The sequence below is a fragment of the Trachypithecus francoisi genome, unplaced genomic scaffold (assembly GCF_009764315.1).
Source record: "Trachypithecus francoisi isolate TF-2019V2 unplaced genomic scaffold, Tfra_2.0 Lachesis_group9, whole genome shotgun sequence".
Taxonomy (NCBI): domain Eukaryota; kingdom Metazoa; phylum Chordata; class Mammalia; order Primates; family Cercopithecidae; genus Trachypithecus; species Trachypithecus francoisi.
This window is the reverse complement of record NW_022681474.1, coordinates 21378832-21394794: the sequence shown is the minus strand read 5'-3', so window position 1 is coordinate 21394794 and position 15963 is coordinate 21378832. Positions and strand designations below refer to the sequence as shown.

The 15963-nt window shown below is 36.0% G+C and overlaps 1 protein-coding gene and 1 pseudogene across 1 annotated transcript in view; both read right to left on the bottom strand.

Moving 5' to 3' along the window:
* MALRD1 (MAM and LDL receptor class A domain containing 1) overlaps positions 1-15680 on the bottom strand; it is a 702910-nt gene extending 687230 nt beyond the window's left edge. Inside the window, 1 exon segment of the mRNA XM_033209380.1 lies at positions 15430-15680. Coding sequence (XP_033065271.1) covers positions 15430-15628 — 199 coding nt within the window. The 5' untranslated portion in view covers positions 15629-15680.
* LOC117082587 lies at positions 12960-13404 on the bottom strand (annotated as a pseudogene).
* Positions 15681-15963: the final 283 nt, after the last annotated feature.

Genomic DNA, 15963 nt, shown 5'->3' with positions numbered 1-15963 from the left:
TATTTCTGGGCTCTCTATTCTATTCCATGGTCTAGATGTCTGTCTTTATGTCAATACCACACTCAGGTACTGTAGCTTTTTAGTAAGGTTTGAAATCAGGAAGTGTTAGATCTCTTTCTTCTTTTCCCAGGTTTTTTGTTTTTGTTTTTGTTTTTGAGGTCCCTTGAGATTCCACATGAATTTTAGGATAAATTTTACTACTTTTGGCCAGGCGCGGTGGCTCAAGCCTGTAATCCCAGCACTTTGGGAGGCCAAGACAGGCGGATCACGAGGTCAGGAGATCGAGACCATCCTGCCTAACACGGTGAAACCCCCGTCTCTACTAAAAAATACAAAAAACTAGGCAGGTGAGGTGGCGGGCGCCTGTAGTCCCAGCTACTGCACTCCAGCCTGGGCAACAGAGCGAGACTCTGTCTCAAATTAAAAAAAAAAAAAATTACTACTTTTTACAAAAGAAAAATTATTGAAATTTTGACTGAGATTGCACTGAATCTATAGACTGCTTTGGGTAATACTGAAATCTTAATAATATTAAATCTTCCAATCTATGGACACAGAACATCTTTTCCATTTATATCTTTGTAAATGTCTTTCAACAATTACATAGTTTTCAATATAAAAAATTTTTGTCTCTTTAGTCTAGTTTATTCCTATTTTATTCTTCTTGATGCTATTGTAAATGAAATTGGTTTATTCATTTCAGACTGTTCATCATTAGTGTACTAAAATGCAACTAAGTTTTGTGTGTTTGTTTTGTATCCTGCAGCTTTGCTGAGATTTTTAACTAGCTCTTTTTTTTAATAGAATCTACATTTAAGATCATGTTGTCTATGAACAGAGATACTTTTACTTCTTCCTTTCCAATTTGAATGCCTTTAAATTTTTCTTGCCTGATTACACTGTCTAAAACTTTCAAAACTGTGCTGAATAGAAGTGATAAAAATGGGCATTCCTGTCTTGTTCCTGATCTTAAAGGAAAAGCTTTCAGTCTTTCACCATCAAGTGTGATGTTAGCTGTGGGTTTCTCATATATGACTTTTATTATGTTGAGGTGGTCTCCTTCTTTTCCAAGTTTATGAGTGTGTTTTATCCCTTTTTGAGGAAAGCTATGTGATATAGTTTGGATGTGTGACCCCTCCAAATCTCACGTTGAAATGTGATCCCCAGTTTTAAAGGTGGAGCCTGGCAGGAGGTGTTTGGGTCATGGAGGTGGATCCCCTATGAATGGCTTGGTGCCCTCCCCACGGTAATGAGTGAGTTCTCACTGTTAGTTCACAAGCGAGCTGGTTGTTTAAAGGAGCTTTGCACCTCCTCCTCTCCCTTGCTGCCTGTCTCACAATGTGACACATGTGCTCCCCCATTGCCTTCTGCCATGAATAGAAGCTTCCTTACCAGAAGTCAAGCAGGTGCTGGTGCCATGCTTCTACAGCCTGCAGAGTCATGTGCCAGATCAACCTTTTTGTTTTTTAATAAATTACCTAGTCTGAAAGATTCTAGGATAGCAATACAAAATGGACTAACACACTATGTATTACATTGTCACAAAATTGTACATACAATTCATTGTATTGTTCTGGAAAACCATTTCCTTCATTTAAATAACATACAAAAATATTTTCATAAAGAATAATTTCCCTTACTCTCAATTAATGTAAAAATTAGCGGCCAGTTCCTGAAAAGAATGAAATGAATCCAAAATATTCCAATTAAGTGAAAGTAAAATGTCATAATTCTCAAGAGCAAATGTCAGTGAAAGACCTACTATTTGGCTTGGTGATTTAAAAGTATTAATTAGATTTATCAAGGATATATTTGTTATCTTTTACATTGAATTAATTTTAATATTTTCATTGACACATAAACAAGAAAAACCCTAAGTCACAAACGTATACTATAGTGAATTAAGTGAGTACTGTTAAAGTTCACACCAGAATTATCCAATATTCCTTCAGCAGGATTCTTGTCATATATAGTTGCCTTTATCCTTAAGTCTTGAGACCATCTTTGGCAAGGATTGTGTCGTCAATGGTATCTGTATCAGTGAAAAAAGGATTACCAGACCATGTTTCAACTTTATTATTGCCTGATGATTCATAACCTTCAAAGGAGGTCTTCAGTGTTTGCAGGTGTCTGATGATATTTGCAGAAATATTAACAAGGTATAGCATTCACTCCAGCTTACAGCAGTATTCACTAAAGTATTAGAAGTGTCATATAGCTGTTTACAAATAATTCTCTATTCCAGAGTAGCTATTTGGCCAGAAGATGTTATGGCTTTTCAGTAGTTTCTGCAAGGATAAATATAGGGCCCTAAACAGAAAGTTTAATCTTTTGCATGGACAAATTTTTCATTAAGCTAATTCATGAACAAATGAACTCCTGTCATTTTTTCCCCAAATAGGTTTTCAATTTCTCTCAAAATAAGTAAAATTTCTTTTCCAAATTCAATCAAGCATTTCAAGACTTACCCAGTGGAAAGTCACAATTATTTCTGGGTAGTAGAGAATATTATATTCTATTCATATTTCTCTGATGGAAACTTATTTAAAAACTGTGATTCAAGGTCTTTGCCATCATAAATTTGATAGCTTTCACAACAGAATGTCAGGCTTCTCTCAGAACTCCTAGCCAAGCTTAAAGTGTCAATATGTACATGTAGAAATGATATTTATTTACAAACATTTTTGCTTACAAGCAGAAAAATGTACATGGGATGACAAGCATGGCAGGAGTTCTGTCTATGCACAGATATGGGCTCAGAGGACAATTGCCTTGGAAGAAACGATTCACCATTTGATGTTGCCAGGTGTCTGAAATCTTCAAAGGGAGCTCACAAACTGAATATTCTTCTTGTGTGACATCAGTTTACACACTTGAGCCACAAAATATGAGCAGACTACATTGCAAGACTGAGTAGTTTTATCCAATTCCATGGTGAAAGAAAATAGTGCAACTGAATATTCCTCCATTCACTCAGTCAGTAAACCAGTACTATCAGCCAGTCTATTAAATATTTATTGACTGTAAGTGCCAATCAGTCTTCTAGAAGTGGGAGAATTAGGTAAATTTCCTGATAGAATGGGGTTACTATTTTGCATTTTCATGAGCTCCTTAAAATACCAGAAAACCTGTTTGCAGCTCTGGAAGAATGGTATCATTTCATACAGAAATACTTTTTTTTTTTTTTATTAAAATCTCACTAAGGTACATGACCCCACCAAATTTTCCCTAATTGTTATAAGGCATCTTTTATTGGAATTGTGATAAGAAACTCTATAAGATGGGTCAAAATAAAATTCCAGTGAAGTTTTACTTTCTCCCTAGAAGAAAGAGTCACTGTGGAGCCAATTTTCAGAATATGCTGAGAACACTTTCTCAGTTCAATGCTTTCATGTGTTCACAGGCTTTGGGAAGCACTGCCAGTTTTGTACGTCATACCCAGAGATGAAAGAACAATCCACATTACTTATGGTTCATCTTTTCTTTTATATTTCCATTGCCCGTTATGACACAAAACAGTCTACAACTAGGAAGCAATTATAGACACCAAAATATATTAAAGAAAATGATTTATGTTACACCACTGTATACACCAGCATCTAAGTCATAAAACAATTGACAAGAGTGAAAAGTTCCTAATGGTGTTATTTGACATAAAAAGTGTTTCATGAATACTGTTTTCAAAATAACAGAAGGAATCTAATAGACATACATCCCAAAAGAAAAAAAAAAAAGACATACCCAGTTCAAGGTCTCTCTGAAGTCCATCCATGGGAGCAAGATTAAAATCAACTCTCTTGGAAGAAAAACAGCATTGAAGGAAGGAGAAAAGATAGCATAGAAATAAAAAGCATTGAATAAATAATAATAAAATAGCATTGAAGGAAGGAGAAAAGATAGCATAGAAAAAATAAAAAGCTTTAGTAGGTATATTTATTTTAACTAAAACAAATGATAAAATTCCCAATATTCATACCATTGACATATTAGTTACAAGTAAGTACTTGTAAATTTCATTTGCTCTACCTTGTTCACTGGAAAATTTTCAGAATCTACATCAGTAAAAGTTTCAATAAAGAGTTCAGTGTGGTGGTGGTGGTGGTGGTGCTGTTTCACCATAAATGTAAGGATTTATTTCTGTTTTCTTAATTCTATTGTTTACATATCCAATTGTACTATAATGCAATATTTCTTTTCCTTTTTTTTTTATTTTCAACTTTTATTTTAAGTTCAGGGTTACATGTGCAGGATGTGTGAGTTTGTTACACAGGTAAATGTGTTCCGTGGTGGTTTGCTGCACAGATCATCCTATCACCTAGGTATTAAGCCCAGCATCCATTAGCTATTCTTCCTGATGCTCTCCCTCCTGATGACCCCCCCAACCTCTGACAGGCCCCAGTGTGTGTTGTTCCCCTCCCTGTGTCCATGTGATCTCATTGTTCAGGTCCCACCTATAAGTGAGAACATGCGGTATTTGGTTTTCTGTTACTGTGTTAGTTTGCTGAGGGCAGCTCCAGCTCCATCCATGTCCCTGCAAAGGACATGATCACATTCCTTTTTATGGCTGCATAGTATTCCATGGTGTATATATACACCACATTTTCTTATCCAATCTATCATTGATGGGCATTTAGGCTGATTCCATGTCTTCGTTGTTGCGAATAGTGCTGTTGCACATGACACAAGGCTGCTATGACACTCTAGAACCTTCAAGGTAGATAACTTTGCTGACAAACCTTGAAATCTTAAAAATGGTGTTTTTCTTTTTTCTTCACCTTCTACTCTGTGACCTCTCTCGTCATTGCCTCTAGAAAAGTTAGAACCATTGTAAATGAAATACAAGGAAAAAGAGACTGTCCAATTTTGACTAATAACTGGTCCTTGAATAGCTAAAATGTCTGAATGACAGAGGACATAGGCTTAACTCCATAGAATTAGAATTGGAAAACCATAATAGAAGAGTGAGAAGATCCCATCCTGGGCAGGCCAGGCAAGGGTAAGGGGTTCGAGGGCAGGAAAGATGGGCATGACTTTGCAGGGGGTAGACTGGGGGAAGGGACAAGGGAGAGAAAAAAGGACCTGATTTCCAGAAACTACATCAAAAAGGAACTGTGTTCACCTTGTGTGATGGTTAAGCAACTTCTAGGCTGGCATCAGGGAGCAGCAGGGAAGCTGAGCTCAAACCTGCAGACAAGTTATTGCCCTCAAAGAAACACCAGCACAGAGGAACCACAATGAGCTCCTCTTACTGCTGTAAGGTGATGTACATAAAACAACTGCATGGGGCAGAAGGCTCAAAACGAGAAACATCGGTAGATACTGGTAGATACACACATGCACACACACACACAAACACATAAAAGAGAGCCCAGACACTGTGTTCCAAAACAAAAGAAAAAGATTGATATCCAGATGGGCAGTGGGCAGTTGTGATGGGGAAGGAAAAGTCCCAGGCTCTGAACATGAATAGGACTGGACAATGCACGGATTTAACTCTGCTACATAAACACTTTTCTTGCTGATATTGACTGTCTTTGCTAATATAACTTTGACATATTATTTTACTAGCAAATTCTCAATTTCCTTACTCTGATTAAAAAATAACATCTGCAACAACAATAACAAAACATAAAACCTTTTTCATTAGTTTGAGAAAAAACATAGAAATGAGAAAGAAAAAAAAGGAATCCTGTTACATGGTATATGTGCCTAATATTAGCTTGTTCTCATTACTAGAATAAGCACAATTGCTAATGAGAAGGCTGTTTATTAGATCGTTTTAAAATATAATTTTATCTTCATTATAAAAAACAGTAGATGCAGAGGCCAGCACGGTGGCTCACACCTGTAATCCCAGTACTTTGGGAGGCCACAGTGGGCGAATCACTTCAGCAGGAGTTCAAGATCAGCCTGGCCAACACAATGAAACCCCGTCTCTACTAAGAAAAATACAAAAAAAAAAAAAAAAAGCTGGGTGTAGTGGCATGCACCTGTAGTCCCAGCTACTCAGGAGGCAGGAGAATCGCTTGAACTGGGAGGCAGAGGTTGCAGTGAGCCAAGATCGTGTCACGGCACTCCAGCCTGCCTGGGCAACAGAGCAAGAATCCGTCTCAAAAAAACAAAACAAAATCCCAAAAATAATAGATGCAATTTTAGAAAAGTTGAAACCATAAAGATATACAAAAAGGAAAAGTGATGTATAAGCCCAATACACAGAGATAATTCCATCTCATATTTTATGTGCAGTGCCATACTATCTTTTTAAGTACAATACATATATTGATGGGTAATCATGGTTTTTCTCATAATATATCATGAGCATTTTCTCATTTTTAAATAGCATCAAAAATTATGACAGATGGCTGCACAGATGTCCATATTATCGATGCATCATAATTTATTTAAACATTAACTTAATATCATAAAATTAAATGACTTCCCATTTCTACCATGTTAAATGGTATTGTGAGGAGACTTTTTGCATGAACTCATGTTGCTTCTTAGAATAAATTCTAAAGCAAAATTACCAGTTAGAGGGCATGAACACTTTAAAAATCCTCTTTCATATTATGAAAATACTAAACAAAGAAAGGTAGGGTTTATAATTCTCTTGCCTGCAGTAGTATCCATCTTCTTATGCCCTTCCCAACAATGAACATAATTTTTTATTTTTCATGTTTATTTTATTTTGAAAATATTGGCAGCTTTTTGTTTTCAATTGTGATTCACAATTAATAGTGAAGTTGATAACTTCATCATACGTGGTCATTTCTCTTTGTGTGTGTGTGAGTTGTTTTCAAGAATTTTACCTACATTTTCACAAAAGAAAAATGCATCTTTGATTTATAGACCTGGGAAAGAATTACTGGTGTGCTATATTGCAGACATTTTTCCTCTTTCATTTTACTTGCAATGTTTTGATATACTGAAACTTTTAATTTATATATTCTAATTTACTGACTTCTAAAGTTTTTTCTTTCATGTAACACTTATGTCTTTCCCATCCCAATACTTATTCAACATCAATATTCAACAAACATATTTTGAAAATCTATTACACATCGAAGAAAAAGAGAAACTTTCCTTGACTTTTCTGATTATTAGGGGCAGTAAAGACTATGGCTTCATTGTTAATATTTAACATTTTATTGTTAGAAATTTTTGTTGTCTGGAGCAGATAAGAAATGTATTTCATGAAATTGCCTCATATTCATTTGTTTTATGTAATAAAGACAGCATAGTATGGTGGTTAGTATTGACAGTTTCAGGATCCGATAGAATTGTTTGTGAATTCCAGCAGATCCACGGAACAGCTCTGTGTCCTCTGGCATTTTATTTTACCTAGTCTAAGCCTCATTTCCTCAAGCTGTAAAATAGGAACGATAATAAAACTACTATTCCTACTATGTTTGTGTTTGGTAAAAATTAAATGAGACACTGGATGGAGATTATTTAACAGTGCTTGGTATACAGTAAGTACTGTACACAAATCTGCTGAAATTATTATTAGCTATTTTGTTTTCCCAACTAATTTGGAAGGCCAAGTTTATTTGTCAAATATATTACATGTATGCTTAATACTTTTAACAATCACATTCTTTTCTAATTATAAACTTTCATAACATTAGTGTAGTTTACATGATACACTATCATACCTATTAATGAAAATTATTTCTCTTTTTCTTCTCCCTCTTACTAGCTATTTATCCCTTATTTTTCTAGATAAACTTGGAAGACACTTTATCAGGTGCCAAAGTGTATCCTTGTTAGATTGTGTACTAGAATGTAATTAAATAGATTCCATGAAAATGGACCGATTCACACCATTGCAACATCCCATTAAGAAGCATAGTCTTGTCATGAGTCTTTTTTCTGCACATCTGTGTTTTTTTCTGATTTTCTTCAGATAGGCTCTACATATTTCTTTTTAGATTTTTTGCATACCTAATTCTGTGGTACTATGAGCTGAATGTGTGTGTCCCCTCAAATTCATATTTAAAACCCTAATTCCCAATGTAATAGTATTGGAAGGTGGGCCTTTGGGAAGTTATGAGATCATGAGGATGGTGCCTTCATGACTGGATGACTGCCCTCTCAAGAACAGCCATGGGAGAGGTGATCTGTCTCTATGCCATGTGAGGTCTCAATAAGAAGGCAGCCATCTGCAGACCAAGAAGAGGGCACCAGACACTGAGTCTGCTGGCACCTTGATGGTGCCAGCAACTAATAAATATACTTAATTACCTATCAATAATTTCCTTGAATGTAAATGTACTGAATTCATCAAGACACAGAGTGGCTGAATAGATAAAAAGTCATTTTATGAGACCAGCATTACCTTGATAATAAAGCCAGATGGGGACACTTAAAGGATAAAAGTTGCAAGCCAATATTCCTGATGAACACAGATGCAAACGTTTTCAACAAAATATTTGCAAACTGAGTTCAACAACACATTGAAAGAATCACTCGGCATGATCAAGTGGGATTTAGCTGAGGACTGTAAGTATGGTTCAACATATGCAAATTAATTAATGTGATACACCACATTAACAGAATGAAGGATAAAAACCATAGAACCATCTCAATAGATTCAAAGAAAGCATTTGAAACATTCAAAATCCTTTTATAATAAAATCTTTCAACAGATTACTTATAGAGAGAATATAATAAAAGCCATATGACCAACAGGTAGCAAACATCATACTTAACAGTGAAATGTTGAAAACTTTTCTTTCTAAGATCAGGGCCAAAACAAAAATACCTATTCTCACCACCAATTTTCAGCATAGTCCTGGAAGTCCTAGCCAGAACATTTAGGCAAGAGAAAGAAATAAAAGACATTCAGATCAGAAAGAAAGAAGTAAAAGTGTACCTGTTTGCCGATGACATAATCTTACACGTAGAAACCCAAAAGACTTAACAAAAAACTGTTGAAACTAATAAAAAATTCAGTAACATTGAAGGATACAAAAGCAACATAAAAAACTCAATCGGTTTTCTATATACTAATAAGAAACTATCCAAAAAATATTGAGAAAACAATCCCATTTACAATAGCAGCATATCAAGTATAATACTTAGGTAAAAATTTAATTAACAAAGTGAAGGATCTGCATACTGAAAACTGTAAAACACCGACAATTAAAGTGAAGGAAACACAAGTACATGAAAAGGTATTCCATATTCACGGATTTAAAAAATTAATATTGTCAAAATCCCCAAAGCACATGAAGCAGTCTACAGATTTAATGCAATCCCTATCAAAATTCCAATGTAATTTTCACAGAAATAGAAATAGGAAAAAAAACTTAAATTCATATGAAATCACAAAAGATTCCAAGTAGCCAAAACAATCTTGAGCAAAAAGAACAAAGCTGGAGGCATTACACTATCTAGTTTCAAAATATACTATAAAGCAACTGTAATCAAAACATAAAAATAGACCAAGAAAAACAGACACAGAGACCAACAGAACAAGCTAGAAAGCCCAGAAATGAAGCAACACTTTTTTTTTAACTCTAATTTTAGGTTCAAGGGTACATGTGCAAGTTTCTTACATAAGTAAATCGTGTGTCATGAGGGTTTGCATAGATTATTTTGCTGCCCATGCAATAAGAATAGTACTCAATAGGTGGTTTTCGGTCCTCACCCTCCTTTCCCCCTCCTCAAGTAGTCCCCAGTGTGTGCTGTTCCCCTATTTGTGTCCATACGTCCTCCATGTTTAGCTCCTGCTTATAAGTGAGAACATGCAGCATTTGGTTTTCTATTTCTGTATTAAGTGTCTATCAACCCACACATTCATGGTCAATTGACTTTGGCAAAAGTGACAGTAACACACAATGGAGAAAGGACAGTCTCCTCAGTAAACGGTGTTAGAAAAACTGGACATCGGACATCCATATGCAGATGAAGGAAATCAGACCCTTAAATCACACCACGTAAAACAATCAATTTGAAATGGATTAAAGACTTAAATAGAAGACCTTAAACTATAAAACTTCTACCTGTAAAAGTAAATATGGAGGAAAGCTCCATGACACTGGTATGGGCAATAGTTTTTTGGCTACGTCCCCAAAAGCCCAGGCAACAAAAACAAAAATAGACAAATAGGACTGCATCAAACTAAATAATTTCTGCACAGCAAAGATGACAATTAACAAAGTAAAGACAAAATCCACAGAATGGTAGAAAATACTTGTAAACCACACATCTGATAATGGTTGATATTCAGACTATATAAGGAGCTCAAGCAACTTCATATTTTAAAAGTGGGCAAAGGACCTGAGAAGATATTACTCAAAAGAAGACATACAAACATTCAACAGGTACATTAAAAAAAGTTCAGTATTACTAATCATTAGGAAAATGCAAATTACAACTACAATGAGATATAATCTCATAACTGTTAGAATGGCTTTTATCAAAAATAGATGAAAGACAACAAATGCTGGCAGAATGCAGAAATAAGGGAGCTCCTGTACATTGTTGGTGGGAATGTCATGTAGTATGGCCATTATGGAAAACTATACAGAGCTTTCTCAAATATTAAAAATTAAGCTACCATATGATCCATCAATCCCAATTCTAGGTATATTTCTGAAGGAGAGAAAATCAGTTTATTGACGGGATATCTGCCCTCCTATGCTTATTGCAGTACTATTGACAATAGCCAGGATGTAGAATCAATTTAAGTGTACATCAATGGATGCATAAAGAAAATGTGGTATGTACACACAATGAAACACTATCAGTCATAAAAAGAAGGAAATCCTGTCATTCATGACAACATGAATGAACCTGGAGGACATTATGCTAAGCGAAACAAGCCAGGCACCAAAAGACAAATACCACACAATCTCACTACATGTGGAAACTAAAATCACTGAACTTAGAGAAGCAGTAAATTCAATGATGATTACCAGACACTGAGGTATAGGGGCAATAATGGGAAGTTAATAAAAGCCACGAAGTTTCGGATAGATAAACAGAGTAAGTTTTGAGGTCCATTGCACAACAGGGTGACTACGGTCAATATTAATGTATTGTATATTTCAAAATAACTAAGAGTAAATTTCAATGTCTCATCACAAAAACAAATGATAAGTGAGGCAATGGATTTGCAATGCTTTGCAAGCAATGGATTACTTTGCTTGATTTAATCATTCACATTATACACTTACATCATCACTGTGTACCCCATAATTGCATACAATTATAACTTGTCAATTAAAAGTAATATTGATAAAAAGTAAAAATAAAAATACCAAAAGAGAACGAAGACTAGCCAATGTGAATCAGCACAGAAGCAGAGAATGTAACACTTAATAATTTTTTTAAATATGACTCAAAAGCTATTTTTAAATCATTTAAAAAATTTTTTTAAAATTACACAGACCAGTACGACAACATATATTTCCCTTGCTAAGCATGTTAATGGATCCTAAAAGAGGGATTCTCATCAACACTAGACCCAAACAGTTATTAGACCTACAAATTACTTTTTTAGTTCACTATAGATTAAGTGCTTAATATCATCTGAAAATGGAATTTATTTAATCTAGAGGACTCAGATTTTTTTCTAATTTCTTAAAACAATACTGAGTAAAAATAAAAGGTTTACATATTCTAAAAAAGAAGTTCATGTAAAATAAGAACTTATTTTCTTTTTTAACACACAGTTTTTTTTTTAATTATTATATTAAAGTCAGGCAATGGTCTGACAATAGAAAGACTACCTGTGGAATACTGTTATGTTAAACTTCACTTACAATATGTTAAATCCTTAGAACTAAGGTTTTCCCCCAGAAGAAGATTAATGGAAACATCAATTGCTTTTCAGACTTGATAGCTGCTGCTTCAAAACAAACAAACAAAAAAAACTTTAGTACACAATGAATTGCTTGTAATTCTGTACACATCCACATTTCATCATTTAGTGATCCTGAACAGAAAGTGGAAAGACAAAGCAATTTGTCAGGAGGTCAAGTCCGCCAATTTCAGGCATCTGCTGTGCACACCGGCTTCTTTCTTAATCCCTGCTGAGGATCTGGAGAAGCAGCAGCAGCACCAAAACCAAGGCATGCACCAGATTCAAGGTTCTTTTTGTTCCAGTTGTCAGATTCCAAACTAGACCCCAATGGATGGCAAGAATGACCAAATAAAAGCCCTGTTTAAAACTTCTTCAATTTTTAAAAACAAAAGCAATGACAGGAAAGTAAAGCAATTCAGAGGGATCATGTGCGCTTCCAAGTGTCTTCGTGTGGCCTTTCTCCAAGTCCAACCACCGAGGACCCCGAGAGCTGGCAGGTCTGAGTCACCCTGGTGACTACTCTTCTCACCTTATCAACACCGGAGCTAAAAGCAATGCACCAGCCGACGACAGCAGCGGGTGCACGGCTGAGGACCCAATACTCATTTCCCAGGCTGGTGGACAGTGAATAAGTATGGTTCCAAAACTAATCAAGGGAGGTCAGAGATTCTTTCCAGCCTTACCTGATGGCTTCTGGCCAAAGCAAGGAAGTGTCATGGAAGGTGTTGGGTGGTGATAGTGCAAAAAGGAACTTGAGGAGGAGGGAAGAAAAAGTATCACCCCTCAATAAGGGTGAGGGAAAGAAGATATGGGGGAAAGCCCTGAATTCCTTACCGAAGGCCAATCTCAGAGGGGACTGGAGGGGTTACAACCTACACTTTGGCCAAGGGCAGGAGTAGAGGAGCATGGGAACAGGATGATGGCTTGGAATGTCATCATTTAAGACTTAAAGAAACCAGGGGTGCAGGTGAAGCACCCCACACACCCAGCTTCAGTCCCACAGGCTGTAACCTGAAACCTTCACATAGACTCTAACAAGCCCTCCAGGCTAGAGGGCTATTGTTGCAGGGAGGGTAGGAGTGGAAAATGAAGACTATTTAAATCTAATGGGGGGGAAATGGGAAGAGCCTGTGGTTTTTCTTTTTGATTAATTGCTATAACACTGTCCTTCAGCTGGCTCGGGGAGTTTCATATTTTCTTTAGACATCATTAGGCTCTGAAGCTCTTGCAGGACAACTTTGATGCTATATGAATTCTGCCATTTTGCTAGCACTGACATGGCTTTTGGATCCACCATACCATCAGAGCTATTAACTCCATTCATATTAATTTTTGTTACAACTCTTACAAAGGAGGGGGGGTGCTTCTGGGTATTTAGGTCCACATTCTATTTTAAGGCTGTATATTCGGTTTTCATAAATTGTTGTTGGAGGCCCAATTATCATCCCTGTCCATCTTGTAAATGTCATCTCTTCATCATCTTCTAGACCCTAGCTAACCGTGCCATCTCCTACTCCTTTCTGGCCTTCGAGTTCTTCCAACAGTCGGAAATTGAGAGGGACTTTTACTCCTAATCCTGTAGTGACTGCCATCTTGCGTCGCTGTCCAAGAACTTATTTTCAAAAATGTATTAATAGCACCAGAGGCAACAGAAATTTAACTTCAGCTATGCCAATTTTATTCAGAAACGCTGACATATTAATCTATTTCTTTAAAGGTCACACAAGTTGGATGTTAAAGGGGATATTGTTTTTTTCTTAAATGTGGCTACTGCAAATCCTTATAAAGCTAGTTTTAAAAAAAATCTGATCTATAAGTTTAGCATCACAAGTTTCCTTGAGTGAAACTGCTTGGCCATTGTTATTTCTTCACAGTAGTTTTCGTCTAGTGCGATATACAAAAGAAATTCATGCTTTAAAGTAATTCTCAATTTTTATCTGCAGATACTCACATTTTAAATAAAATGCCAAAGAGAAAACTTCCCAGAAATGAAAATGAAAAGCAAGAATGCCAAAAGGTGACCTCTCCATGTAACATTTAATATGAAATCTGTTTATTTGACAGATCCATGCCTTCAGTTCCTTCCAAGGCTGAAAGTTATTAGAATTTTAGAATCTTTCATGCAGCCAAGACCTTTCCTACTCAGTGGCTTTCCATTTCTTCCTGTTAACCTTTTCTCTGAAGCAGGACCATGCATGTTATCACAGCCAGGATACTAAAGGAAGCTTCATAGAGATTAATAATGGAAGGGACTTGGCACTGCTTGTCAAACCAGCCAAGCTGTTCCTCTTTGCTGCTTGCTCATCAAGGAACAGTAAGGGTTCTTCCAGACAGTCCAGAGCAAGGGGCAACAAGCCCACAGTTAGCGTCTCTAGGGAAATTGGACAAATACAAATGAATCTTTGCCCTTGGCTGCACTTGGTATTGAATGGTTACTGAGTAGTAACAGTATGACAGCTACCCCAAACTAAGAGAAAAATATTATCAGCCTGTTTCATTCTACAGAGAAAAAAGTTTTTCAGTAATCACTCTTCTGGTTTTAACGTAATAGCAACTGAATATATAAATGGAAGGCAAACAATGGCAAAATCAAATATGTAGAACTTTATTTTAGCAGAAGAGAATGAATTCTGTAAACACAAATTGATATTTTATCTGACTAAAAAAAGAAGATATATGTTTGCATTAAGTGACCTATAATAATGGAATTCGTGCCTCTGGATAATTAATTGCACCAACAGCTACTATGAACCAGCAATGAGCCCCTGGTAATTTTATGAAAATGTGGTTTATGAAGGGTGAATGTGTGTAAGAATGACACTAGTCTCCATTACTGAAAGATGGTGTACCCTCAAGATTGTATACTGCAATAGAAATGACAGGAACGTATGTGTCATTATCCATGTCTTCCCTTGGTAAGCTTCTTCCTGTTTATTAGCGTTCTCCCAGTATGTCATGGGGCATTTTGCCACCTGTGAGAGTTGCTTTATCTCATCTCATGACCTCTTATAATAAAATAAAGGTTCAAAATCACACGAGATTTGGGTCCTGGATGACTTGTCCAGGACATAAATCTAGGTCTTGTATTCTCCAAAGGTTGTGCCCTTCTACTACTCTGAAATCAAAGGACAAAAGCCAGAGTTGTACCCCACATGCAATTGGTACAAACTCACTTGGTAGCAGTGTTCTGTAAATGAAAATAAAATCTACCCATCCAATCTAAAATCCATTTCAAATATTTCCACATTAAATTCACACTTAAGCTGTTGATTTCCATCATAGCATTTTACAGCTGCATTAATGAGTTCTTTTAAATTTTGTTTCACTCACATAACATCAAAAGCTACATTTTTGTTTTGCATTCCTTCTTCATAATCAGTAAAAACTGACTGAAAAATATATTTAATCAGATGAAAATCTTCATGATTTGATAGTTTTTATATACGGATTTATCTCTTTAGTAAACAATACATCTTAGTTTCTTGATCTACACTAAAGGTATATAAAATAAAATCCATACAGAGCCAGGTATCTAGTCAAATCTCCCAGACTGTTCAGAGGCCCTGGTTTCAGGATGGACAGGGAATTGAAATTGGAGAAAGGAGAATGTCACTTACAGTGCCGTTCATCACTGTTGTCCCCACACTGATCTGTGAAGTCACAAACGCTGTCAGGAGGCAAGGAGACTCCATTGTCACACTGAAAGCTTTCTGTTCCTTGCTGACCCAGTGTAGAATTGAAAACACAGGCAATCCATAGGAAACAAAAAGCTTCACTCGTTGGGAATGCCACCCTTCTGTCCAGGAAGAACAGCATTACTTGATATTGTCTATTAGAGATCAGGCAGTTGTAATAAGCAAGCCCATCATTGGAAATATTCTTTTTTTTTCTCTATTCTTCCTTTCCTAGGTTTGCTTCTTATAACTGGGTACTATTGGTAACTATCTGCAACTCTAACAAATTACTCCCCAGGCAGTTAATTTACTCTTTCAGAGGAGTGACTTTAGAAAATATTTAACTTGAGTAATTGCACCGGTTCTGTATCTAGCTAACCATAGATTATTATTGCCCCCTGTATGCCATATTTACACAATTTAAGCCTTTATGGTCATGCTATCTCCTGAAAGACATTTGTAAAAAATAAAGGCCAG